The sequence below is a fragment of the Ylistrum balloti genome, unplaced genomic scaffold, assembly GCF_031769215.1.
Source record: "Ylistrum balloti isolate Yb309-2 unplaced genomic scaffold, AGI_CSIRO_Ybal_v1 Utg369894, whole genome shotgun sequence".
Taxonomy (NCBI): domain Eukaryota; kingdom Metazoa; phylum Mollusca; class Bivalvia; order Pectinida; family Pectinidae; genus Ylistrum; species Ylistrum balloti.
In genome coordinates this window covers 882,275-909,555 of record NW_026782025.1, presented here as the reverse complement: position 1 = coordinate 909,555, position 27,281 = coordinate 882,275, and the positions used below count along the sequence as shown (strand labels likewise).

At 34.2% G+C, this 27,281-nt stretch overlaps 4 protein-coding genes across 4 annotated transcripts; 2 read left to right on the top strand and 2 right to left on the bottom strand.

Moving 5' to 3' along the window:
• The first annotated feature begins 806 nt into the window (after positions 1-806).
• Positions 807-2,291, top strand: LOC132546562 (uncharacterized). The gene is made up of 3 exons (XM_060210279.1): positions 807-1,032; positions 1,354-1,569; positions 2,065-2,291. The coding sequence occupies exons 1-3, from the start codon at positions 807-809 to the stop codon at positions 2,289-2,291; spliced, it is 669 nt and encodes a 222-aa protein (XP_060066262.1).
• Positions 2,292-6,534: 4,243 nt separating this feature from the next.
• Positions 6,535-7,726, bottom strand: LOC132546564 (uncharacterized). The gene is made up of 3 exons (XM_060210282.1): positions 7,501-7,726; positions 7,152-7,367; positions 6,535-6,761 (listed from the first exon to the last, which is right to left on the bottom strand). Exons 1-3 carry the CDS (start codon positions 7,724-7,726, stop codon positions 6,535-6,537), a joined length of 669 nt encoding a protein of 222 aa, XP_060066265.1.
• Positions 7,727-8,856: 1,130 nt separating this feature from the next.
• Positions 8,857-12,977, top strand: LOC132546535 (uncharacterized). Its single transcript, XM_060210255.1, has 3 exons — positions 8,857-9,085; positions 10,725-10,940; positions 12,739-12,977. Exons 1-3 carry the CDS (start codon positions 8,857-8,859, stop codon positions 12,975-12,977), a joined length of 684 nt encoding a protein of 227 aa, XP_060066238.1.
• Positions 12,978-15,192: 2,215 nt separating this feature from the next.
• LOC132546555 (uncharacterized) lies at positions 15,193-26,135 on the bottom strand. Its single transcript, XM_060210273.1, has 3 exons — positions 25,802-26,135; positions 19,282-19,575; positions 15,193-15,446 (listed from the first exon to the last, which is right to left on the bottom strand). Exons 1-3 carry the CDS (start codon positions 26,133-26,135, stop codon positions 15,193-15,195), a joined length of 882 nt encoding a protein of 293 aa, XP_060066256.1.
• Between the last annotated feature and the right edge of the window lie 1,146 nt (positions 26,136-27,281).

Sequence of the window (27,281 nt, the reverse complement as noted above, 5' to 3'; positions counted from 1 at the left end):
AATTGTTCTGAATAGCCGTAATCATAACGAAAGTACATTGATTTAAAATCCTTAAAAACATTTAATGATTATATTCAAATTTACTAGAAAAAACTTGGATCAACTTAATGTTATGTTCTGTAATAAGATAACATTTTATAAAAGTTTGTCATTAATTGTTTTCAAAACTATCTAGTATTTTCTTTGTAATGCTATCGTCCCGATAGCATGATCAGTTGATTATTAAAAGTCCACTTTTCGAAGGATCTAAGTGTCGTTAACTGTTAAACAGCATCGAAAGTATGTTTCTGTCTTATACTATACATTACATCTCTAAGTCAAATTTCTGGAATGGTCTGGTAAATGTTGAGTTCAAAGTCCACTATAACAACCACCCACAATTAGGCACGGACATTGTTTGTGCGTTATGGCAAACAAAATATGTAAAAGAACCACCCATGTTTGGGACATGAAGGGAGGAGATATTGATATAACAAAAATGTTGATATTACGACACGAGTAGTCTAAATACCTGCGATCACAAAGTTGTTAGGAAAGCCTGTCCTTTTGACGTAAAGTCTGAGATGACCACGAGAATTGTTGAAATGCCAACAAAAACCAGAATGATCATCGTGTGTCTCGTGTTTGACTACTACAGGGCACATAGACAAGAGTGGGCGGCAGAGGGATCATCAAAATAGTTCAAAATGATATCATCGATACGTTCGTGGGTTGATCAGAATATATATATAGGAAGCAAGCTCAGAAATATTAACCAAACTAAGAAATACTACGACAAGACGGAAAGCCTTTGAAAATCTGCCAATATGAAGGTGATGTTTTTGTTATCAGTTCTGTCAGTCGTATCGGCTTTGGAAGTCAGTAATGAGTGTCAGAGTAATACCGGTGTCGAGTGGAAAGAAGACCCGACAGATTGTTCCGTGTTCTATCTTTGTTACAATGGACACCGCACTCAATACTCGTGCCCCGGAAACATGGTTACAGATCCCGACAGTAAAGCTTGTGTGCCAAGAGGCTCGAAGCTGGACAAATGTAAGTAAATATTATACAGATTGGGACAGAACTTACATTAACCTACAATGATTTGGCTAATTAACATAATTCATTTCATAGTTCATAATCCATTATTTACAAATCTTATTTACTTTCAAATACCTTAGAAAGAAAAGAAAGTCTTAACAGATACCTTTTCAAAAACATCAGGAAATACCAGTATGTGAACAGATTCAGAATATAAATTCAATAAAACTTTGGTAAAATATGAAAAAGATAAAAGATTTACATGAGGACACCTGAAAAAGCGCAAGAAGAATAAGATCGGGTGTTAAGTTAAGATTTTCCATTATTTTCTAGGCTCAAACAAAAAAGTACATGTCCCACAATGCAACGCTGCTTTGAAGGAGTCCTGTGCCAGATATATTGCCTGCCCCGTTCCGAAAGAGACGGGGACACCAGTTATACCAGAGGTAAAAGAGTGTCCCTACCCACTACTGTATGACGAGGAGAATCAGCGGTGTGCCTACCCAGAAACTGTCAGATGTGGAGACAGGACCGAACCCAAGGATCCTTGTAAGTACACACACTCTATAAGACAATATAGTTGTTATATTTGTGTTCGGTGTTTGTTATGACGATATAAATATATATTTAAATCATTTTGTTAATATGTTTAACACTCATGATGATATCCAAAAATGATTCTCCTATTTAGTGTTTACTTTTGGAAAAATGATGAGTGATATTTTAGACAAGTGATTGTTATTAATAATGTCGAGCTAAATGTTTCCTGGTTTTGTTCGATTACAAGGCTCTATGATTCGTAAGAATTGTCTTATTTCTTCTGGGCACTCATTAAAGATAACCTTCTACATTTCTGTGAAATGTACAATTGATTGAAAAGTAAGAAAAACAATGAAATGAATCACTTAATGTTTTAGTCAGTCTAGAATCGAGAAGTAAAATGACCTGATTGAAACAGAATATAGGATCTATATTTTTAAATGTACCGTCATGACTCCTGATATTATAACTTATAGTAAAAAATGTGCTCTCCCTCTCTTACAGGTGATTATAAGGCTAACCAGTGTCAAGGTCCTAATTGTGTGCCCTGCAGCGCCCGTCACCCCAGTTGTTCCGGACGACCGGACGGTCTTAATGTATGGAGCGGGAGAGAGAAGTCTCCTTATTTTGTTGTTTGTCGAGGCGAACGTGTAATGTACCAGGGTCTGTGTCCCCAGGGCAATAAGGGACGGATCTTTGATCCCGAGATAAAGGGCTGCACGGATATATAGGGAGACATGGAACGCATCTTTGACCAAAAGTGAACGTGTGGACCTGTAGAGCGAACAATTGTAATGAATACATGTTGAAGTGTAAATGTATTTCGGCAAACTGATATTATATTGATTCTCCACAATGATATTTCTTTTCTGATATTAAATGTTATACTGTACACATTTACAACATTTTGTAATAAAAAATGGACACTATTTCTTTCTTTGATCCTGAATTAAAGGGATATTTGGACTTGTGTGAAGAATTGTAAAAATACGTGTAACAGTATAGACTTATTTCGATGTTACATTTATTCTCTCCATCTTGATATTCCGTTTACTGAGATTAAATTACACTGTACATCTTTACAATATTTTGTAATAAAAATTTTTTTTCAAATTATTCCCCTTTGTTTTGGTTATTGGTATGAAGCGTGCGCTTATTTGACATGAATGTTATGATGCTACAGGTCTCGCAATCAAAAGTTACAATTAAGCATCATGGTTTCAGGACAATATATCGACAGCTGACAAAAGAAACAAAAACCAAAACTCAAAGAGAGTATTCTAAGAGATGAAGGTTGAAGAAGATTATGGCCGTTATAGTGATTTCATTGGTATTAACGCTATTTGTTTAATGCGCGTTGATAGGCCTGTTAGTCCCGTTATAGTGAACACTCATTTGAGATCAGGGCATTCCTGGTACTAAGATTTACATGTCGGGTGTCGTCACATTTTCTATGGTTTCTGTTTTGCTTTTGCTTTGTTACATTATGTTGCTATATCGACGTTTTCTGTTTTAATGTTATCATATGTGTCATGATTTATCTCACATCTTATATATTAAGTTTTAGTTCATTTCCCTAGTGGCAGAGTTTAGAATTTTCCTATTTTGAAATCCTGCGCTTCCTGTCTCTATTTTGATATTGATCTTGGACAATTTAGATTGCTCTCAGTCGCTTCCTGATATTTTAGGCCCCTAGCATCACGGACGAGTCGCAGAACGACCTAACAACTGTACATGTGCAAAGATTAATTTATCTCACACGTTACATATTACGTTTCAGTTCATTTCCCTATTGACTGAGGTTGAAATATTCCTGTCTCTATTTGATATTGATCTTGAACAACTCACTTCCGAGTCGCAAAACGATCTAAGAGCTGTACATATGTAAAGAAGATTAAATCTTTTATTTAACTTTACTGTATCTATATATGATTTTTGTGGAAAGCATGCTTTTGTCTTTTATACAGCCCTTTTGGATTGCAGGTGATAGAATCTCCTGGTATGGCTTTTGCCCTTGAAGTTTGATTTTATTTTAATGATAGTGCGGTTCAGAGAATTTAGACATGTACGTTATGAAATTATCCGAATCATAAAAAATATATGCTGACTATACATCCTCATCTATATTTAGATATATGTATGCTTCATCCAGTTCTATATTTGAAAGATAGGCGCTGTTCACTTGTGTCTTCTTTGTGGAACAAATTGTACTTATCGTTAAGCGTGTCCACTTGTCGTACACTAAAACTTAAATGTGTCAGAGGAACAAGTTTATGAAACTTTTCAAACATATTCAAATGCGTTATACAATAGACAAATACAAATTCAAGATCGTTTTTCATTACAAACTTTTGTTCATAATTCATTGTGGGTCATGCAAGGACAAAACACCTTCATGATGCCTTTGATTTATACTGTTGTTTAACAGTATGTACTAGATGATAAATCAAAGGTATCATAAAGCTGTTTCACTTGAATCACTGAAAAAACAGTGATACGGTCTGCTGTTCCGTTAGCTCTAGCCATAAGAGTGTTAGGTAGAAATGAGGTGGGTTTTTCATTAAGGAATAAAACATCCAAAAGATGCCATTAAAAAAAATTTTAAAAAACCCTTTAGTACCGGTAGAAGATAAGCTGCTTACTTAATGTTAAATTCGTTAAAAAGAAATAAAAATGACAAATTAAACAGAAAGATGTGGAATTTCGTAGAAGTTAATAGGAGTTGTCCCCCTTCTTAACTTTTCTCGTTTTTTCTTTTAAAATTGCAAATGTATTCTACATCTGTATTGTAGAGACTATGAACCGACATGCTAGGTAAATGCTAAGTAATGTTGTAGTTGTTAACGACCACAGGTTTGAAGTATAAGCATATTTTGTTAAAACATTCAACAACATAAACTGATTTAGGTTAAAAGCATGTTTCACGAATTTAATTAATTAATTGACCAGGGTTTGCTATATACTCCAGCAACCATGTTTGATGACAGCATTAAAGAAGGCCTATAAGGGAGCTAATCGGGACAGTTACCGGAGTCTTCGCAAAACCAACCCCACATTTGTATTGAATAAGCCATGGTATAGAATATTCACACGGAAACACGATATTTTAAACCATTCAGCAGTTTACTGACTTCACAGGACAGTGACATCTCCATCTATATATCTGACTTTGGCTTTTTGCCAATTTCGATTTTCCTTTGTAGCCTTTTTTATATTCTTGGCGCCATCACTGATGTATCCTAGAAGGATCTGATATATAACACAGTTGAATGCTTTGTTTTCCTCCTTTGTATCTTATTCTGTATAGGAAGGTGTTCTTCATTTTTGTACAATCTTTTTAGCTTTTTGAGACTTTGCAGGTAGACTTACGTCTTCACGGTCTGCCATAAACTGCATGCAATTTTTCAAAATTCATAAGAATAGTGACAGGTGTCAGAATACATACACATGTATTTGGCGTTCTAAAAATTGAACTACGGGGATAATGAACCGACCTAGCCACCCACCCTTCCACCTACCTACCTAGATTTTAACATTTCACGTCTATTGATTTTCCTCAGTGTCGTCCTATGTTACAACATTTCAACAATTTAAGCTGTTGAGTCTTACAAGGACGATTCATCAATATCATTTAGATTGCTTTATATCTTGGCTCTACTGTATCTGATTCTAAACTTGAGGTGCTACTCTCTTGTGGGTAAAATTCATTTGTGTTTCGTTGGTAACATTTGCAGTAACATTAGGAAAGTGGCACGATTTAGCATATATACATTTATCTCACATTATTTTGACATTATCAGATACAAGTATTTAGGTTAAAAAACAAAACTTATTGATTTATTGTGTAATGTACCTCCAAACCTAATTTTTTACATCTTTTTCGATTATGTCTGGCTTTTCTCAGTCGCTTCCTAGGTATCAAAAGTGCATTATGATCTCCCACAGTTACTGCAATTGGTTTCACTTCGCCAGGCCGATGGAATACGAGAATGTAAACGTGAGGCTATTAGCATCACTCACGAGTCATTGAAACACAGCTATGTGGTACAATTTTATTCATTGTTGGCCTCAATTGGATCTAGTTTTTAATCTAGATTAAATCAATTCATTCATAATTGCATCACGCAAGCTATCGGTAGATTCTTCTAGCATGCATGGGTGATTTATGTTAGTTACACGGTCCTCACCTAGACATCGTGTCATTGTCTACTTTTGTTCTTCCATTTTTCAAGAGTCACCGTATTTACTGTTGACTGTTTTACGTAAGAGTTTGATTCTGTGTGAGAAATATTTTCGTTTTGAATTTTATTTACATGGTAGATGTCGCCTTCTTTCTTAAGATGACTTCCCTCTTATCGTTTTATTTCTCCTATGGTCGTCATTAGAATCTATTAATGAGAAAAAAATTAACGATGTCTTACTAATGACCAATTATAAACTGGAATAGTTGATAGTAAGAATTGGATGTTGATTCACCATGCAGAATAAAATATGTAAATATGATATAGCAATTACAAAATGATGTAGAATTAATATTTATTTGAATGTTGTTATTCGTTATGCAGCAATATCATGTCATATTGTTTTGTAATTGATAATGTTAATTTGTAATCTGTGATGTCAGATAGAAAAAGTTTGAAATGATCATAATATTGAACAACAACATAAACTCTAACATTGTAAGCGATAAGTCAGATGTCATATTAATAACACTGTTATATTAACTTTGTCAGATTATTGTATTATCACTTCAAATAAAACAAATACAGAAAGAAATAAAGTCCATTTTTTATTACAAACTGTTGTAAAAATGTACAGTGTAACATTTAATCTCAGAAAAGAAATATCATTGTGGAGAATCAATATAATATCGGTTTGCCGAAATACATTTACACTTCAACATGTATTCATTACAATTGTTCGCTCTACAGGTCCACACGTTCACTTTTGGTCAAAGATGCGTTCCATGTCTCCCTATATATCCGCGCAGCCCTTTATTTCGGGATCAAATATCTGTCCTTTATTGCCCTGGGGACACAGACCCTGGTACACTACACGTTCGCCTCGACAAACAACAAAATAAGGAGTCTTCTCTCTCCCGCTCCATACATTTAGTCCGTCCGGTCGTCCGGAACAACCTGGGTGACGGTCACTACACGGCACACAATTAGGACCCTGACACTGGTTAGCCTTATAATCACCTGTAAGATTGTGCAAGAAAGTGAAAAAGAGAGCAAATATGTTACTATTACATTTTAATATATATATATATATTATAATTTTATTGCAGTTTTCATATCATTTGATGATATTTAGTCTTTTAAACCTATTACCGATTGCTTATGTAACAGTAAAGTGTCAATGATTATCAGCACATAAAAAACAACCGAGTTTTGTAATTAACAAACATTCATCTTGATAAATAATCAACCGAAAGTATAAAATATAATATTTCTATGAACAAGCCCGGAAATATGATTTAAAATTACCAGAGCCCATGTTACGTGTATTAAAACTAAACTTACATCGTCATAACAAACACTGAACACAAATATAACAACTATCTTTTCTTATAGCGTGTATGTACTTACAAGGATCCTTGGGTTCGGTCCTGTCTCCACATTTGACAGTTTCTGGGTAGGCACACCGCTGACTCTCCTCGTCATACAGTAGTGGGTAGGGACACTCTTGTACCTCTGGTATAACTGGTGTCCCCGTCTCTTTCGGAACGGGGCAAGCAATATATCTTGCACAGGACTCCTTCAAAGCAGCGTTGCATTGTGGGACAGGCTTACCTTTTCCAGAGCCTGTAAAAATTCAACCACAATTAAAATCATATATCAACCTATTAATAAATATTAAACAGTAGCTCCATTAAAAAACAAATTATAACTGTTTCAAGATCAATTCATTGACAATACGTTACTTTGAGATACCTACATTTATCCAGTGTCGACCCTCTTGGAACGCAACTCTGGCTGTTTGGATCTGTCACCATGTTTTCAGGACAGTAGTATCTAGTTTTCCGACCATTGTAACACAGATAGAACACGGAACAATCGTCCTGGTCTTTTTTCCACTGAACACCGGTGCTACTCTCACATTCTCTGGTTATCTCGAACGCCGATACCATCGCGAGAGTTGATAGTAAAACAAATCCATTCATGATGATTTCTGTTGTTAAATTTCCCTCAGAACAGTGAACACTAAAGAAATTTTAAGTCTATGCTCCATCGTCTGATAGTTCCAGTATAAATACCTTTTTAGAACTATCCCAAAATTGCAATGATGCTATAAGAATCACTTTACAGGTCACAGGAAATGACGAAGTAGAACGCCTCGATCCCACGTTGTTGACAAACTCGCCCTCGCCTCCCCCTCTCCAGTTGATATCTCCGGAAATAGAATTACACATTTCATCAACATACATACTTAGCATATTTTCTTGATATGATATCGACTTGGAGGGTCCCTAAATCTGCCCCTTCCCATATCACGTGAGAGTGAGTCCGCCACTATTGACTTGGCACTATATCGTTCACCTACTGGGCAGTTTAGCATTTCATGTGCACCATGTTACAAATACGTGACAAGTTTGTGTCGGTAGGTAGGTCATGCATACCCAGGTATCCGTAATTTCGTGGGCGTTAAAATTTACGTGTAGATATATTTAGAACTTCGCACATCGCCCTGTTTTCATTTTAAATTTATTTACGGTGTTATAAAGAGAGAAAGAATGGTGAACAGAAAAGGAATGGGAGAAACAAAATAAATTATTTGAAAAAGTAATTGTAGAAAAATAAATAAGCTTTTTTCATTTTTTATTCTAATGAGAGTTTCAACGTGATAGATAACAGTAAGATATCAATAATTGCAGAATGCTTTACGAATGTTTGTCGACTGTTTCCTTCACTAAATCACGTATTATACCAAGTGTGGGCTGTCTTGATTGGATAACTTTAAATATGAATGATATTGGTACAACTTGCACCACTTTGTTTAACCGATACGGGTATTTAGATGCTTCTGGATGTTTCTGGTGTCATAACCACTAGCAATACCAGCATCACGATCTATTGACGTCATTCCTGTACTTTTTGAATTTCGGGGTCATCCTAGGAGTGGTCAGTTTCTATAAAAGGTACATAACCGACTCCATACCACATAATACCAGTGTTAAGTTGAATCTATCATCCTTTGGTGCATTAACAAGGAGTCTAACACAAAATAGTGATATATTAAAGGGCATTTCTTTTTATAAAAGACAGATTCACTTTGAAGTTGTATCTAAGTGATATGGAGAAGTTGATTGTTTTGGTGGTCGGAGCGTTTGTTCTGTCAGAATCTCGCGAGATTTGTGACGGGAATGTTGGTGTTCGATGGATAGGGGATCCTAAAGACTGTTCTGTGTTCTACATGTGTGTGGGGACCGTGATGTCACAGTTCCGCTGTCCTAAGGGTAACGTTGTAGACGTCAGCAGTAAACGATGTGTTAAGGAGGGATCCATCCAAGACAGGTGTACAAGTGAGTTTGTAATTATATCAACATCTACTTCATTAATTATTACTGGTTATAGGCATGTTTCCGACATGATAAGCAGGAAGTATAAAGTAGAAGATTGGGTTCGTTATTTAATAATATCGGTAGTATTTCGTCGTATTTTAACTTCCACAAACTTTGTCATTTTGTCATCAAATGTTTGAAGATAGAGCTGCTTTAATTCTTCCAACGCGAATATTAACATCGGACGAAAATAAATATTTAAACCCTGGGCGATCTTTATATAGTATACAGTAGTTCATTTATCGAACAAGTAATTGGATTTTTTTTTAATTATTTACGATCATCTTTATTTCTTCATTAATCTTACAAATTTTTAAAGTTTTTAGATATTAATTTTCATTTTATTTATACCAACACCGTAACAATACAAAATAAACCAGACTGACCATCGGTAAAAAGGCACAAGACAGATTAATAAAAGACAAATAATAGGTAAACAGGGACCATTTTAATGTAGAATATAAGAAACGCCTGTTACTGATGAAGTAACGTTAAACTTATCAAAACTAAAATCGTGGGTTTTATAAAACAAAATTGTAAAATCATGGGTTTTATAAGACAAAGCTGTAAAATCGTGGATTTTATAAAACAAAATTGTAAAATCATGGGTTTTATAAAACAAAATTGTAAAATCATGGGTTTTATAAAACAAAATTGTAAAATCATGGGTTTTATAAGACAAAATTGTAAAATCATGGGTTTTATAAAACAAAGCTGTAAAATCGTGGATTTTATAAAACAAAACTGTAAAATCATGGGTTTTATAAAACAAAACTGTAAAATCGTGGGTTTTATAAAACAAAATTGTAAAATCGTGGATTTTATAAAACAAAGCTGTAAAATCGTGGATTTTATAAAACAAAATTGTAAAATCATGGGTTTTATAAAACAAAATTGTAAAATCATGGGTTTTATAAAACAAAATTGTAAAATCATGGGTTTTATAAAACAAAATTGTAAAATCATGGGTTTTATAAAACAAAATTGTAAAATCGTGGGTTTTATAAAACAAAGCTGTAAAATCGTGGGTTTTATAAAACAAAATTGTAAAATCATGGGTTTTATAAAACAAAATTGTAAAATCATGGGTTTTATAAAACAAAATTGTAAAATCATGGGTTTTATAAAACAAAATTGTAAAATCATGGGTTTTATAAAACAAAGCTGTAAAATCGTGGATTTTAAAATAATAAAACAAAATTGTAAAATCTGTAAAATTGTAAAATCGTTGGTTTTATAAAACAAAATTGTAAAATCGTTGGTTTTATAAAACAAAGCTGTAAAATCATGGGTTTTATAAAACAAAATTGTAAAATCGTTGGTTTTATAAAACAAAGCTGTAAAATCGTGGATTTTATAAAAGGAAAGCAATATTATATTGTGGAGAGAATGAAACTGAGAGAGAGCACAATGAAAGCAAAACCATCATATTGAACAGGAAATTTATATTGATATACATATAAGATAATTGTCTAAGTGGGTCCCCAACAGAACGGAAACTACAATATATACTAGCAGACGTAACATATCTTGGTTTCTCGATGAGATTTTCAGTATATGCCGTCTAGTTTATGGTTGTATTCCCGTGTATTTTCTGCAGATGCTACACACGAACTGGACACCTGTCAAGGCGGTCAAACTTACCTGTCTGTGGCGACATCCTGCGCCAAGTACATAGACTGTCCAGCCTCCCGTAGGACCGGGATCATCGTGGAGAAGGAGTGTTCCTACCCCCAGTTATATGACGAAGGAATGGGAAGGTGTAGACAACCAGATAAGGTCACGTGTGGGGACAGAATGGAGCCCAAGGAACCGTGTAAGTGTTCCACATCGTGTAGCAAATACACTCATTCTCAATGCATTCATTTACCACCACCCCCTCACCCGCCCACCCCCTCACCCGCCCACCCCCCCCCCCCCAAACAAAAAACAAAAAAAAAAAAAACAAAAACAAAAACAAAACAAAAACAAAAAACGACAACACCTCCATGTTTTAAGTGCGACTTAACCAGATCACATAATGACATCGATTTATGTTGTTTTCTCGTTCGTGTGTGTTTTTTCCCAATGGCATTGTCCGCCTCAGTCGGCCTAGCGAAAAGAGACATTTTTGGGAATCTTGTCATTCTACCTAAGCCGTTCAAGATGTCTCGTGCTCATGATCTTAATCGACAGATACTATGTTTTCTTTGATATACGGTTCTTTACATATCTTGCCGTGAAACCTCCAACAGCATATGTCCACCGAAGCAAATGGCTTAATGACAACCGAAGTTTTCCCATAATTTGGTCGAATCGCTATACCGATGGTGTTTGCGATTGTATTTGTGTATTAACCTAGAATAGCAGTTGTCGTTTACATGTGCTAATCTAGAACAGCAGTTGTCGTTTACATGTGCTAACCTATGTGCTAACCTAGAACAGCAGTTGTCGTTTACATGTGCTAACCTAGAACAGCAGTTGTCGTTTACATGTGCTAACCTAGAACAGCAGTTGTCGTTTACATGTGCTAACCTAGAACAGCAGTTGTCGTTTACATGTGCTAACCTAGAACAGCAGTTGTCGTTTACATGTGCTAGAGTTTTCTATTAAAACGTAGGCATGTTTTCCATTGTATTTAGAATTCTTTAACTATTGTCACACACTTTTAGGGATGTCCCTTACTTACAGTCAGAATTACCATGCTCGGTCGCTCCTCTCATAAATAAAGTGTCACGGAGGACGAAATGAATGCATGACGCATATTTATTTATTATTCATCATAACTTAAGTGAAAATTTCTGGAAATAGCTGAGTGATAATCTAATTTTTATATTTATTTTTTTAATGTTTTTAGGTTTAACGTGTTTAAGCATGTCACTTCTGAAGTCTCACAAAATGCCGAATGAAAACACCCAATTGATATTCATGAAATTTATTTGACAAACAGAACAATTTAGCTGATTACATGCGATGTTTATTTGACCACGCCCATTCCAACTTCTCAATAAGGCTGAGATTGATTTTTTTACAAACTTTTTTACCTCGCCATTGAACACCATAGGACAGGAGGTGGTCTAATAAACACCATGTGTACTCAACTTGATTGTTTTGTGTATCACCTCTATTTTGATGTTCGTTCTGTTACTATCTGAAACTGAAACTATGGAACAGTTGATTTATAAGTCCGATAACACAGCATTAGTGGTTATAACAATACTATAACGTATACAACAAATATTACGTTTTTAGGAAACTTGAAAAAAAACATAAGTACATGGCGCTGGCTTGGCTCCACTATTCATTTAGAATGTTATACAGCTGTTGTATTAAATATTTGTATTTTGAAATTTTGAATTTTGTCATATTTTTTTCTTCTTTTTGATCGTTGGATACATTCAAAGGAAAATTGCAAATCTGTTAAATTCGGCTTGGGTGAATTATCGTGTCTAAAATACTATTTATATCTCTTTTGCTTGGTGTTGCAATGCATCTGGCCGTTCATTTATAATTTACAATAAATCTGATTCTTTTGAAAGTTTTCCTTTTGTCATATGTCTTAACTTTAAATTCTAGTACTTGTTTCTAAAGGGTAATAAGGCGTATGTATGTAAACATGGTTTGTTATGTTACAGGTGACTATGATGCCAACAAGTGTAAGACAGCTCACTGTATCCCCTGTCATCTGCGCATGCCCAGTTGTGACGGATATCCGGATGGGCCAAACGTGTGGTCCGGAAGAGAAAGGTCGCCATATTACGTTGTCTGCAAAAACGATCGTGTTGTCCTGCAGACAAGATGTTCCGGAGCAAAACCTCAACTATTTGATCCTGTTCTAAAGAAATGTGTATATTTCAGTCCTATTATTGTGTAAATATTATCTTTCCGTGTTTTATTTTATCTCCGTCTAATTTTTTCCTAAGCTTTTATGAGATTGTTTGCACTAGATATAGCTTTGTTTTTGTTTGCATTTGCATTTGTGTTTTTAGAATGCTTAATCATAATTAAATAAATTGTTATTATTATGAAAAAATATTTTGTGTTTTTTTTTTTAACAACGATCAGTAACAAAAATTAATTTTACATTACAAACACCTGTTAAATTGGTTCATATTTTACATGCTTCTTTTCTGGTGTCTATGTATATTTTTCTTTTGTTCACATAGTTTCATTGCGTTTGAAATAAGATTCTATTGGCGTGTTGGAATTTTCCTGTTGTTTTTAGACAGCTGGTGATTGACCATATCATCTGATCCATCATGAATCATCATAAAGCATTTGTTTGCCTTATCATACACGTTCGTAATGAGACAATGGCTAGCTATAGATTGAATTATGGAGACGGAAGACCTGTAACTAACAAACACATTTGTTTAAGTCACTTTTCTGACTGACATACAATTTGCTGTGATCTACATTTTATTCATTACCGTCATATACCGTTAGAAAATCCTCAATAGTCACTTGACAAAAGTATACGTGTCAATAAACAAGCAGTTATGATTTTAATCACATACATAGGTAACAAATGCATTTTGGAAAAATCTCATTATTGGATTCAGCTTCGTGTTGGAAAGTGAACGACTCAACTTCATATTAGTAATTACCAGTATTAATTACTTGACCTTGAAACGAATTTGCATATGATTACACCAATGTCGTACGGGTTATTGGAAACGTCGACAATATCCGTGTTTAATAGTGATGTAACATCACGTTTACATAAATATAATTCAGGTCAGGATAGTGTTAGGTAATGGTGTTTAATTAAAATGTATATGTATTCTAAACAGGCTACAAAGGCGTTAGAATACAACAGTTAATGAAAACATCCCACTATTTTATTCATGTCGTGTTACTTGTATATGACATATGTCCTGTCTAGTGTAACCAAGTAATAACACCTTCCTCACCAAAACTTCAAACCTAGCGCTCCTTAATGCATATCTTTGTTATACCTCGTGACGTTAGACCTGTTCTATATATTTTTACATTAGTTACATAAAATTAAGTAATAGCTTTAACACTCTTTGAGGATTCGAATTCTGTATAAAAAAAACTAACTAGAGAATAATGTAAGCAAGCTAGTTATTATCGCGTTTGACCAATCTAATATTTACATGAAGACACTTTTGATAAATAGATAGTATGGCTGAATCAAAGTGCCGCGAGATATGGCTAGAAAGGCCGTGTATTAAGCAGAAAAATGTGCAGTGTCATGTTATGTTACTACATTTCAATAAGCACAATCAATACAATTGTTTTCAAAATTTAAAATGTGAAATTGAAGGACTTTTAAAGCTCTTTGCATCCTATTTAGTACCAATTCTATAAAAAAAAAACTTTGTATAAACGAAGACAGGTCTGGCAATATTTCCTCAAAATACTAAATTGATGTATTTTTATTGTCAGATAGAAATTTAAGTATTAACACGACGTATATTTCATCTGTAATTTTTCACAAATAAGAAATAATCTTTAGTATTTATCACGGTAGTAAACAGAGTGAAGAGTTAAGTATCATTAACGTTCTCCTATGTTATATTGTCGTTATGGCGATCGGATTTTAGTAGCTATCCAATATCGAAATGTGACTAAAATTTTACAACGTTGAAAATCATGTGATCGCCTATGTGTAATCATAATTCTATAAATCACGGAAACTGCCAGGAACATTGACAAACGAGATACATATAGGACTATCAGTACTATTGTACCGGAACGATAAGTGCCTACAATTTCACTTGAAATGAAAACCTAGGAAAATCCAAGTACTTACATGCTCTATCTAAACAATGATTGTAGCGTGTATTTATTTCCGATCATGTAAAAATAAATTTGCTGACGCTGTGATTTTATTGACGTACATATCACGGACAAGTCCTTGTGTTATTACTTTATTGGTATTTAGTATAAGATATCACATACTCAACAATACCATTGAAAACCATTATTTATTATCAACCAAATACTGCTTTTGATGTTAATTGGTACAAAGGACATACGAAACAACTCCAGTCCAATTATGAAAAATATAATTTAATGCCTTTTGTAACACCTTATTTTGATTGAGAGGTCCTTTGAGAGAGTTAAGGGAATTTGTAACCATCCTTGGGCTGGAGACAGGTGTGGATGACTGGATCGAACACAAATTTGTACCCTGGGGTCGGGGACATACATTTTCCATGGAACACAACGCGTTGATCTTTGCAAACCAAAAAGTGTGGTGTTTGTTCCCTGTTCTTCCATGGATGAAGTCCATTCGGAAGGCCTTTGCATGTTCCGTAACGCATGATACACGGAGGACAAGAGATCGTTCTACATTGATTGGCAATGTAGTCACCTGTCGAAGAGAGAAGAAAATATACACATCTAATAACAAAATTAAACAAGATAGACTCAACTCCACAAACGTTATAACATACTATAATTATTCCCAAACATAAAACTGTAAAGGCGGTCCATAGGTAATGGACAGGTTAGATACGAGGAGAAAAAAGACATTAAGATATATGTTTATTATAAGAAGTGAATTTTCTTATACAGATGAAGTGAGAGCAGGTGAAATATGGCTATTTCACTTTAAAACAGTATGTGGATTGATTCTGTAGGTTAGTAATGTGAATTATTTTTCGGATTGTTATCCGGAAATGACCTTAAACTTAACGCCCCAGATTCCAGAGTGTTGTAAATTTCTGGGCGTTTCTTCAGTCTCTGAAGAGGAAACTTATAAAAATATGGAGAAAAAATATTAGCAGCTTTTAAAGTAATGACATTAAACAATAGCTTAATGGTTTGAACTGGTGCACAATAAATGGGTTTTGTTTCCATTTGGCTTTTCGAATGTAGCAGAGGGATAGATATAAGAAATGAATCTGGCGACAGAAAGGTCATCTATAGTTAAAAGATAAAATCTCTTAACTTTAACAGCGTACAGATTATATCATAGAACTTAATCAATTGAACGTGTCACGCAGTTGACTCCCATTAATTCCAGTTTGCATAACAGACTTACTGAAAATGTGCAAATATGATTTATTTAACATATAACGCATTCTTCATATCTAAATTGCATTCTAGCAGACTGATAGCTTGAGGGTAATTGATTTATAATCAAATAATTTTATTAACATGGATTCATAAGAATTCACATCAATCATACGACAGCTTCTCTTCTCTGGTGGCTGATCTTTATTAGAAAATCGAACTGTTTTGTCATCAAATTAGATATTTCCAATTGTAATTTGACGGCTCTTGTTTGGAACAAAGCAATGTAGTTGACGTGTTTATAAGATTCATTCTATCAATCATACTGACATAGGGCCCCGGCGAACAGGAAAACACTTATATTGTAGACATTGTCTCAACTATTTGTATTTAATACTGTTTTTCCCCCTATTTTTTATAAGTGAATACACATATAGATATATTTCGAGGCTAGGTCCACTGAACATTGTTCTACACTTACGTTTGTAGTTGCATATAAAGTGGAAAGTAATGTTGTTTTCAAGTAGATATATTATTCTATAATGTACAAGTATATTCCGAACATCGTGTCACACCGTCAGCTATATATCAAACTGTCTGCCATCAGTGAAGAGATATACAGAACTTGACAGAAACAGTTTAAGCCCAGGACGACGCTTAATTCTAATACTTTTAATTGACGCCAATTAAGTGTGCGAGCTAACATATGATGACTCACGTGACAGGCACATGCGGGATATTAATTAATCTCTACCTGAACACAGGAGATTCATAGTTCGCATTGATACGTCATTATATTGGAATACATTAGAAGCTAGAATGACCTTTATGAGTAAATGCATTGTTAATACTACTGCGAATTAAAAGTTATAAAACCATTATGAGGGATAAATAAAAGTTAAGTACTTCAAAGCTGTTCTATATGACATTTACAGACATTTGACCTTTCGGAGCGGTCAATTTCAGGTAAATGAAAAGAAAGAATCCGCTTGCCAAACGAGAGTGTGGAAGTTAATTTTACACATGAATGCCAGCTTAGTGGGAATGGCAATATGATGCGATAAATGTTTACCTCTACTTTTCGCATAAAGTTAAGGAATTTCAAATAGGTGTTTTCACCTCATTGTGATATTCGACATGGTAGTTAACAATGCGATTGACTATCTTTTGTAACGTTTTTCCTTCTGAAGTATCAGTCTCCAAGTTCAGAATTACGCTTGCAGCTCATGAACAATTAATGCCCGAAATTGGACTGTTCGTTGAAGATGATACCAGGTCACAGTCCGTTATCAGACTAAAGTGAACCTGTAGAATTTTCATTCCAGTATTAGTTGTGACCGGTTAAATTGAAATCCTTGTTTGTTTGTTTATTTGTTTTTTTCCAGTCACTTATCATCTCTATTCCCTATATTAACTAATTGATATTCACATATTATCAATTTGCACATTTGAAACATTACAACTACAATATTACTTATGAGTTATGTTAAAAGTATATATATATACTACTATATGTGTTACACGGTCAAATATATAACACGTTTACATATACTAGACAGCTAAAGACATATTATTATCATAAAGTTACATGAAATATTCTTTATTTAAATACATCTCATGTAATTAAATAGACACATGGAAAATATCTTTCTGATTGTCTGGTTACATATATTGAAAACATTCATATTATCATCTGTTAATTTTTTTAGCATATAAATATGTGTAAATGTTACCGCCATATTACAAAGAACTCAGTTGTTATTTTTAAATCAAAATATTACATACCCATATGTATGTATTTGTATGATTGCATTGTCATAAGTAATACATTTTATAAAGGTGGACGAGTCTGTTTAACTCTTGTGTTATGTTCATACAGTTATAAACAATGTACTAGTTTTATTGTTCTTTTTGTGTTAATTTAAAGTTTATCTTTAATCAGACAAGTGTATATTTTGTCAAAATTGAAATATTGTATTAAAAAGTTCAAACAGATAATGAAATTTCAGACATGAAAGTTTTATAAGCATTGCTCATATTAATCACAAACCTGACAGTCGTATAAAGATATTTCAAGCTTAACATACATTTATACAATTACGTATTAATAATGAGACTACAACATAATCAAATTGAAAACCAATTAAATGAAACTCCACTAGAAATGACTTGTCCCTCTCTACATGGCTTAGGTGACTTGTATAGTTGTTATAGAATATATTAAATGTATTATCATAAGTAATGAGGAAACAATGGCTCCAAAAAACGCGTTATGAATATCCAATTAGTGTGGCAGGTTGTATATTACATACATCAGCAAACACACACACAGATATATATATATATATATATAGTGTTTCATCGCTTTTATGAGAAAAATCAAAACTGAGTTACATGCAATGTTGAACCGTTTTAAACATTTTATGTAAGCAATGAGACACACTCCACCTGTATATCAATATAGAAAAAATCATTAGAAAATACCATTTTAGGGGGAGGTGGTCAAATTCACAAGCAATGAGCCATAATCTGACATATAACTCCAACAAATGAAAGGGGTTTCGTACATAAGAAATTGAAATATGTAAACAAGAGGTTACTATAGAAGGGAATGTTCTTCAGACATTAAAAATCATCTGTCTTTTTTTTTGTTTTGTTTTTTTTATCTCCAAAGCTACAAGACTAGAAGCGACAGGAATATTTCTGTGTTGCATGTACAATGGAATGCCTTTGATATCTATTACGATAGATCCAATTGTTCTTATTTGTGCCAAAACATTAATAATATTATGAAGTATTCGAGCAAGTCTCGAAAGGTCAGGCACATGTATGCATCAACTGAAGTTGTTACTAAATGTATCATGATGTGTTTTTAGAAATAATTTTCTAATTGAATAACATTTTTCCTATTGCTTCATTTCTGTAGTGGTACTGACAGATGTCGACAGGGATTTTCCTGATAGAAGGACGATTCGTACAGGGATCGAGAGGAAAAAGTACTTAATAAGGATACAAACTAATTGTAATTGCAGTTGTCGAGATGGTTTCACTTGCATGGATAGAAAGCTACTGTACCTGCTGTGGTCGAGATAGATTATAGTTATAAGGGGTGTGGAAAATTATTCTATTATTGGTAGAGAGGAATCATGCTTACAGTTTACATAACGATTGCTGTGAGAGACCATACTTACAGGGATCGAGGGGTACAGTCCTGCGTCCACACCTAACGTTGGAGTAATGATCACACTGGGCGAAACGAACATTAAAGAGAAGAGGATAGGGGCATTCCCTGAGGTTGGTTCCCCACCAGTCCTCCTGAGGGTTCGAACCACAGTCGTAATATTGCGCACATTTACTCGGATGGGCGATCCTTCGGGTCGATCCAGCAGTACACACGGGCTTGGCAAACCTCCATTTAGCGTTACGTCCTCCAGGTACCTTACGTGGAGGGGACGCATATACCTGAGGTGGACCCCATCTCTTAGCTGTGGATATAAGAATAGGTTGCTTCACAAGAAATTGGATAGAGATTTAAACAGATTACCTTTCAGGCGAATTAAAGACTTAAACATCGTTACAATGTATATCTCAAGTAACTTAAACACAAAGCAACAATTAAATTGTATGACAGTTTATATCTGAAGTAATTCATAACCACAACAACACCAAGGGGAACATATCATAGATTAAAGATAGGAAACGTATATTAGACAGAATATTAGAATCTACCACTTACATCAATAGTAATACGGGATCAAAGATATTTTCAGACCTTCATAAGTATGTATAGACAATTTAATCACCATTAAAATGTTACCCTATAGTTTGTATTATTTTGTTTATTTAAATATTGTTAATTGTATCGTATTTAGTTAAAATACGTTCTGGTAATTTTGAGCAACAATGATTACTGTCCGGAACTGGACATGAATAATGGTCGCCTTGTCACTGATCAAATGAACGGCTGAAAAGACGGCTTCATTTGTCATCCTTTTGTTTCAGAATATGTTTTAGAGTTACGACTGTAGTCATTACCTATAGCTCGTGTTTTAGAATATGTTGTACTCATTTTATAAACATCGTATTTAGGACTGTTTATACTCACTATATGAACCCAGTCTTTTAGGACTGTTTATACTCACTATATGAACCCAGTCTTTTAGGGCTGTTTATACTCACTATATGAACCCAGTCTTTTAGGACTGTTTATACTCACTATATGAACCCAGTCTTTTAGGACTGTTTATACTCACTATATGAACCCAGTCTTTTAGGACTGTTTATACTCACTATATGAACCCAGTCTTTTAGGACTGTTTATACTCACTATATGAACCCAGTCTTTTATGTTTATACTCACTATATGAACCCAGTCTTTTAGGACTGTTTATACTCACTATATGAACCCAGTCTTTTAGGACTGTTTATGCTCACTATATGTACCCAGTCTTTTAGGACTGTTTATACTCACTATATGAACCCAGTATTTTAGGGCTGTTTATACTCACTATATGAACCCAGTCTTTTAGGACTGTTTATACTCACTATATGAACCCAGTCTTTTAGAACTGTTTATACTCACTATATGTACCAAGTCTTTTAGAACTGTTTATACTCACATATGTACTATATATACATATGTGTTTTATATTCACTATATGTACCCAGTCTTTTAGTTACTATATATGTACTCTTTTACTATATGTACCCACTGTTTATATTCTATATGTACCCAGTCTTTTAGGACTGTTTATACTCACTATATGTACCCTGACTGTTGTTATTCACTATATGTACCCAGTCTTTTAGGACTGTTTATACTCACTATATGTACCCAGTCTTTTAGGACTGTTTATACTCACTATATGTACCCTGACTGTTGTTTTAGGACTGTTTATACTCACTATATGTACCCTGACTGTTTATATTCACTTTATGTACCCAGTCTTTTAGGACTGTTTATACTCACTATATGTACCCTGACTGTTGTTATTCACTATATGTACCCAGTCTTTTAGGACTGTTTATACTCACTATATGTACCAAGTCTTTTAGAACTGTTTATACTCACACTATATATACATAGTGTTTTAGAACTGTTTATACTCACTATATGTACCCAGTCTTTTAGGACTGTTTATACTCACTATATGTACCCTGACTGTTTATATTCACTATATGTACCCAGTCTTTTAGGACTGTTTATACTCACTATATGTACCCTGACTGTTTATATTCACTATATGTACCAAGTCTTTTAGGACTGTTTAAACTCACTATATGTACCAAGTCTTTTAGGACCTGTTTATACTGTTGTATGTGGTATAGGGCCTTTTTGTACTAACTGTATGAATCTAGTGTCTTATGATTTCTTTGTGCTACTAACAGAACTTAAAGCACTGGCCACATATAAAAACTACATTAATCAGTGTTTATGAGTATTTTTAGGATATGTTTGTAAACACAATAGGTAACCAGCGTTTTAGGATATATTGGCAGTCAGTGTATATAGCCAGTATTTTAGGATATGTTGGTAGTCAGTATATATAACCAGTGTTTTAGGATATGTTGGTAGTCAGTATATATAGCCAGTGTTTTAGGATATGTAGTCAGTATATATAACCAGTGTTTAGGATATGTAATCAGTATGTTTAGCCAGTGTTTTAGGATATATTGGTAGACAGTATATATAGCCAGTGTTTTAGGATATGTTGGTAGTCAGTATATATAACCAGTGTTTAGGATATGTTGGTAGTCAGTAGGATATGTTGGTAGTCAGTATTTATAACCAGTGTTTTAGGATATATTGGTAGTCAGTATTTATAACCAGTGTTTTAGGATATGTTGGTAGTCAGTATTTATAACCAGTGTTTTAGGATATGTTGGTAGTCAGTATATATAACCAGTGTTTTAGGATATGTTGGTAGTCAGTATTTATAACAGTATTTATAACCAGTGTTTTAGGATATGTTGGTAGTCAGTATTTATAACCAGTGTTTTAGGATATGTTGGTAGTCAGTATTTATAACCAGTGTTTTAGGATATGTTGGTAGTCAGTATATATAGCCAGTGTTTTAGGATATGTTGGTAGTCAGTATATATAGCCAGTGTTTATGATATGTAGTCAGTATATATAACCATTGTTTTAGGATATGTTGGGAGTCAGTATCTATAGCCAGTGTTTAGGATATGTTGGTAGTCAGTATATATAGCCAGTGCTTTAGGATATGTTGGGAGTCAGTATCTATAGCCAGTGTTTAGGATATGTTGGTAGTCAGTATATATAACCAGTGTTTTAGGATATGTTGGGAGTCAGTATCTATAGCCAGTGCTTTAGGATATGTAGTCAGTATATATAGCCAGTGTTTAGGATATGTTGGTAGTCAGTATATATAACCAGTGTTTTAGGATATGTTGGTAGTCAGTATATATAGCCAGTGTTTATGATATGTAGTCAGTATATATAACCAGTGTTTTAGGACATATTGGGAGTCAGTATCTATAGCCAGGGTTTAGGATATGTTGGTAGTCAGTATATATAGCCAGTGCTTTAGGATATGTAGTCAGTATATATAGCCAGTGCTTTAGGATATGTAGTCAGTATATATAGCCAGTGTTTAGGATATGCTGGTAGTCAGTATATATAACCAGTCTTTTAGGATATGTAGTCAGTACATATAGCCAGTGTGTAGGATATGTTGGTAGTCAGTATATATAACCAGTGTTTAGGATATGTTGGTAGTCAGTATATATAACCAGTGCTTTAGGATATGTAGTCAGTATATATAGCCAGTGTTTTAGGATATGTTGGTAGTCAGTATTTATAACCAGTGTTTTAGGATATGTTGGTAGTCAGTATTCATAACCAGTGTTTTAGGATATGTTGGTAGTCAGTATATATAACCAGTGTTTTAGGATATGTTGGTAGTCAGTATATATAGCCAGTGTTTTAGGATATGTTGGTAGTCAGTATATATAGCCAGTGTTTATGATATGTAGTCAGTATATATAACCAGTGTTTTAGGATATGTTGGGAGTCAGTATCTATAGCCAGTGTTTAGGATATGTTGGTAGTCAGTATATATAGCCAGTGCTTTAGGATATGTTCAGGCCAGTGTTTAGGATATGTTGGTAGTCAGTATATATAACCAGTGTTTAGGATATGTTGGTAGTCAGTATATATAGCCAGTGCTTTAGGATATGTAGTCAGTATATATAGCCAGTGTTTAGGATATGTTGGTAGTCAGTATATATAACCAGTGTTTTAGGATATGTTGGGAGTCAGTATCTATAGCCAGTGTTTAGGATATGTTGTTAGTCAGTATATATAGCCAGTGCTTTAGGATATGTAGTCAGTATATATAGCCAGTGTTTAGGATATGTTGGTAGTCAGTATATATAACCAGTGTTTTAGGATATGTTGGTAGTCAGTATATATAGCCAGTGTTTATGATATGTAGTCAGTATATATAACCAGTGTTTTAGGATATATTGGGAGTCAGTATCTATAGCCAGGGTTTAGGATATGTTGGTAGTCAGTATATATAGCCAGTGCTTTAGGATATGTAGTCAGTATATATAGCCAGTGCTTTAGGATATGTAGTCAGTATATATAGCCAGTGTTTAGGATATGTTGGTAGTCAGTATATATAACCAGTCTTTTAGGATATGTAGTCAGTACATATAGCCAGTGTGTAGGATATGTTGGTAGTCAGTATCTATAGCCAGTGTTTAGGATATGTAGTCAGTATATATAGCCAGTGTTTTAGGATATGTGGGTAGTCAGTATATATAGCCAGTTTTTTTAGGATATGTTGGTAGTCAGTATATATAGCCAGTGTTTAGGATATGTTGGTAGTCAGTATATATAACCAGTGTTTAGGATATGTTGGTAGTCAGTATATATAGCCAGTGTTTAGGATATGTTGGTAGTCAGTATATATAGCCAGTGTTTAGGATATGTTGGTAGTCAGTATATACAGCCAGTGTTTAGGATATGTTGGTAGTCAGTATATATAGCCAGTGTTTAGGATATGTTGGTAGTCAGTATATATAGCCAGTGTTTAGGATATGTTGTTAGTCAGTATATATAGCCAGTGTTTAGGATATGTTGGTAGTCAGTATATATAGCCAGTGTTTTGATTGACATGCTGACTAATTAGCGTTTTACAGACCATGGTTGATAATTAGATACACAAGGAAATACACGTCATTACAATACATTTACATTTAAGTCCTTGTCGGAGACGTTACGAGAAGATCATAGCGCTATCCACGTCAGCCACACCAGAAAAGAATTAGATAAATGGTGGTTAAAAGGCTTTAATTAATTAATAAAGTACTATGATGAGTTTTTGAACACATAATGATAAACAACATTAGCGGCTTGATGAGAGATCTAATCCATTTTGATATGAAAGGCATACAATCTTAATTATGATTATTATAGGGACCTGCTTTCACCTAATGACAGGACTTCTATGATAGATGTTATAATATATGAGTGATAAAAACAAAGGATATTGGGAACGTAAGTTGATGAAGACTATGAGAAAATTAGGATTACCACGGTGATATTATAATCACGGGAATTTTTTTTCGAAACTAAATATGTTGATTTTGACACGGTTCTCGTTAAGAAAACGTGATATTTGTTGGAATGACATAGTTTTACATGGTGGATACAATTGATGAAGCAACTTCCATGATTCTGTATCCATCTTATCTTTGTTTTTTATAATCTTATATTTTTAGACAAAATCTTACATGAAATCTTCACATAGCCTTGTGGAATGTCCTGAATATTAAAACGCGGGGTTGCTTTGAAGCACTTTCAAACATTTAAATACTCCCGTGAATATCACGAAAAATGATCTTGCTTATTATTTTTGTAAAGATAGACAAAGGATAATGAAAACACATTCAAAATGATATCTGAACCACAGTGATGATCTTAGCAAGTCTTATCACATCATTTCTTTCATCGTCTTCTTATGAGTGAATATACCCAGAAAATATTTGGGTTTAGATTTCAAAGTGTTTGCATCCATATTTCCATTAACGAGGAAAGATCTACAATTCAAAACAATAATACCAGGACAGAATATCTACAAAGATTGAAAAAGTAACCAAACTTCATTACCAAGAATATAAAACCATGTTATTTTTGTAAAGGTAGGCATCTTTTGTTTCATCGCTTGCGCTTTGGTTTTATTAGGGTCAACTTTTAAATGCCTGGTTCTCAAAGCAAGAATCGGGGTGGAAATAACGTAACCACGTGGCAGAAGCCTTACCGTTATTGAGGATCAAATCTATTGAACGCCACATCAGAAAAAGGAATACAATAATTCACAAGGAGACAATGATAGCGACTGTATCTACAACAAAATGCATCTCCAGAATCCCTGTAGGTCTCTCCGTCATAGTAAATGCTCAGACTATAATCTTTAGTGATAAGCTGCCAAACTCGGCCACATTGTCTGAAAATTTATTGGCTGGTGAAAAATAGTCTATAGTATTACTGATTTGAAGTTCAACTGGTACATGGGGGTGACAAGGACAAAATTTCTTGTAATTTTACCTCAAGCACATATTTTCTAAATGTTTGAAAATATAATTGCACTTGATATATTTTCACTTAACAAAAGAATGAAATGTCGACCTTCAGAATGGGAGTATTCCTATGGATTTGGCAATATATTAAATACTTACGCTTTTGACATGGGTCGGGACCTATGGTCGTGCCTTTCTCAACACATTTGCGGTCCTGGTCGTCCCAGACCTGATTTCCACAGCTAAGATCGTGAAGCGTTGTACCAATACACAATATGTACCTGGAACAATCGTCAGGGTTGGCGAGGAAATCATGTCCGACTACTTTCTCACACAGGTTCGTGACTTTGCGCGTGACAGGTGGTGGAGCTGGTCGAGTATTTGGTATATGTGTCCTGTGATGCCTTTGTGGCCTTCTGCGACGGGTGGCAAAATTTGAGTTCGCATATCCAACGCAGAGAAGAATAAAAATGAGGAGGACTTTAGTGTACATATCTCCTGGCGACGACCGACGTCTTAACCCAAAAGCAAGTGCGACGAAAGTGTAGAGGCGATGAACAGCTAGGTCTAACAATTTTCTTACATCACACACTTAACGTGATCTGACTGGTTGGTTATAGAAGTAATTTACATAGGACAGGTAAATCGAGAGATGACAGCTCCGTAATATATCACATTTCTGACACATTCACTCTACTTGTTCAAAGTGGTGTAGCATCGACGGCAGATTAAGAAAGTAAATACGTTCATGATTAATTAATATGTTTCATGTTGGAAAAAAAGAACTATATGATGGCCATGGTATTGATAACAAAAGATGATGCAATGATTTTATTTCCACTCTGAAACAAATATAGATTCCACAAAAGTATTTTGTCCGCGCAAGTTAACAGCACTTTTTCAAACTTTGAACCTACCTGTTATTTTCATATTTACCATTGCATCCTAATTGTAATTCTGAAATGTAATTATGGTCGACGTATACGAGGCACACATGGAGATAGAAAATAAGACTTGGGGAATTATGGAATTATAGAAAAAAATATCTTGAAATACTTTTACTTTTCGGCTCAAGAACAATTAAAATTTATAACGGTCATTAAATCCGCGTGTTCGTTTAGATATCTAGAGTGAAGGACGTACAAGTGCTGCTCCGCAGACCCAAAGCCTTGTATATTAATATAAGGGATGTAGGCATGAGAAACGATCCACTGACATTAATGTATTTGTACTGAGTTATGAAATCGGCGATGCGTCAAAAATAGTATATCGAAAATATCAGTGACGAATTCTAATGCTAGTGCTTGCTATTGACAAAAATAGTTGTAAACTTAACTAGGTCACACGTATTTCTGTGACATATGGATGTTTATTGATGACTATGACGTATCAGTATGCTTCACAGACTATTTTGCAAGACTATAGGTATATCATGACAGCATTCGAAATTCGAAACATCTGTCTGGATTTCAATCATCTTAAATGAACTCATTGACTAGGATTGCCTCACCTTCCCACAGTTGTTATCACATCTCGGCGTAAGTCACATTCTTAACACGTAACAACCACGCTACAAAGTAAAAGTGGCAGTTTTGGTTTTCCTACCGTGAATTTTCGTTTTCTTGGTAGTAATATTTTT

What these genes read in the sequence shown, in the direction of transcription:
- LOC132546555 (XM_060210273.1), bottom strand. Translation starts at nt 26,135, where the DNA reads ATGTACACTAAAGTCCTCCTCATTTTTATTCTTCTCTGCGTTGGATAT. An exon ending in TCCCGACCCATGTCAAAAGC is followed by an intron (nt 19,576 to 25,801) that starts GTAAGTATTTAA and finishes TTATATCCACAG; the next exon opens with CTAAGAGATGGGGTCCACCT. An exon ending in GACTGTACCCCTCGATCCCT is followed by an intron (nt 15,447 to 19,281) that starts GTAAGTATGGTC and finishes TCTCTTCGACAG; the next exon opens with GTGACTACATTGCCAATCAA.
- LOC132546535 (XM_060210255.1), top strand. Translation starts at nt 8,857, where the DNA reads ATGGAGAAGTTGATTGTTTTGGTGGTCGGAGCGTTTGTTCTGTCAGAA. An exon ending in CATCCAAGACAGGTGTACAA is followed by an intron (nt 9,086 to 10,724) that starts GTGAGTTTGTAA and finishes TATTTTCTGCAG; the next exon opens with ATGCTACACACGAACTGGAC. An exon ending in AATGGAGCCCAAGGAACCGT is followed by an intron (nt 10,941 to 12,738) that starts GTAAGTGTTCCA and finishes GTTATGTTACAG; the next exon opens with GTGACTATGATGCCAACAAG.
- LOC132546562 (XM_060210279.1), top strand. Translation starts at nt 807, where the DNA reads ATGAAGGTGATGTTTTTGTTATCAGTTCTGTCAGTCGTATCGGCTTTG. An exon ending in AGGCTCGAAGCTGGACAAAT is followed by an intron (nt 1,033 to 1,353) that starts GTAAGTAAATAT and finishes ATTATTTTCTAG; the next exon opens with GCTCAAACAAAAAAGTACAT. An exon ending in GACCGAACCCAAGGATCCTT is followed by an intron (nt 1,570 to 2,064) that starts GTAAGTACACAC and finishes CCTCTCTTACAG; the next exon opens with GTGATTATAAGGCTAACCAG.
- LOC132546564 (XM_060210282.1), bottom strand. Translation starts at nt 7,726, where the DNA reads ATGAATGGATTTGTTTTACTATCAACTCTCGCGATGGTATCGGCGTTC. An exon ending in AGGGTCGACACTGGATAAAT is followed by an intron (nt 7,368 to 7,500) that starts GTAGGTATCTCA and finishes GAATTTTTACAG; the next exon opens with GCTCTGGAAAAGGTAAGCCT. An exon ending in GACCGAACCCAAGGATCCTT is followed by an intron (nt 6,762 to 7,151) that starts GTAAGTACATAC and finishes ACAATCTTACAG; the next exon opens with GTGATTATAAGGCTAACCAG.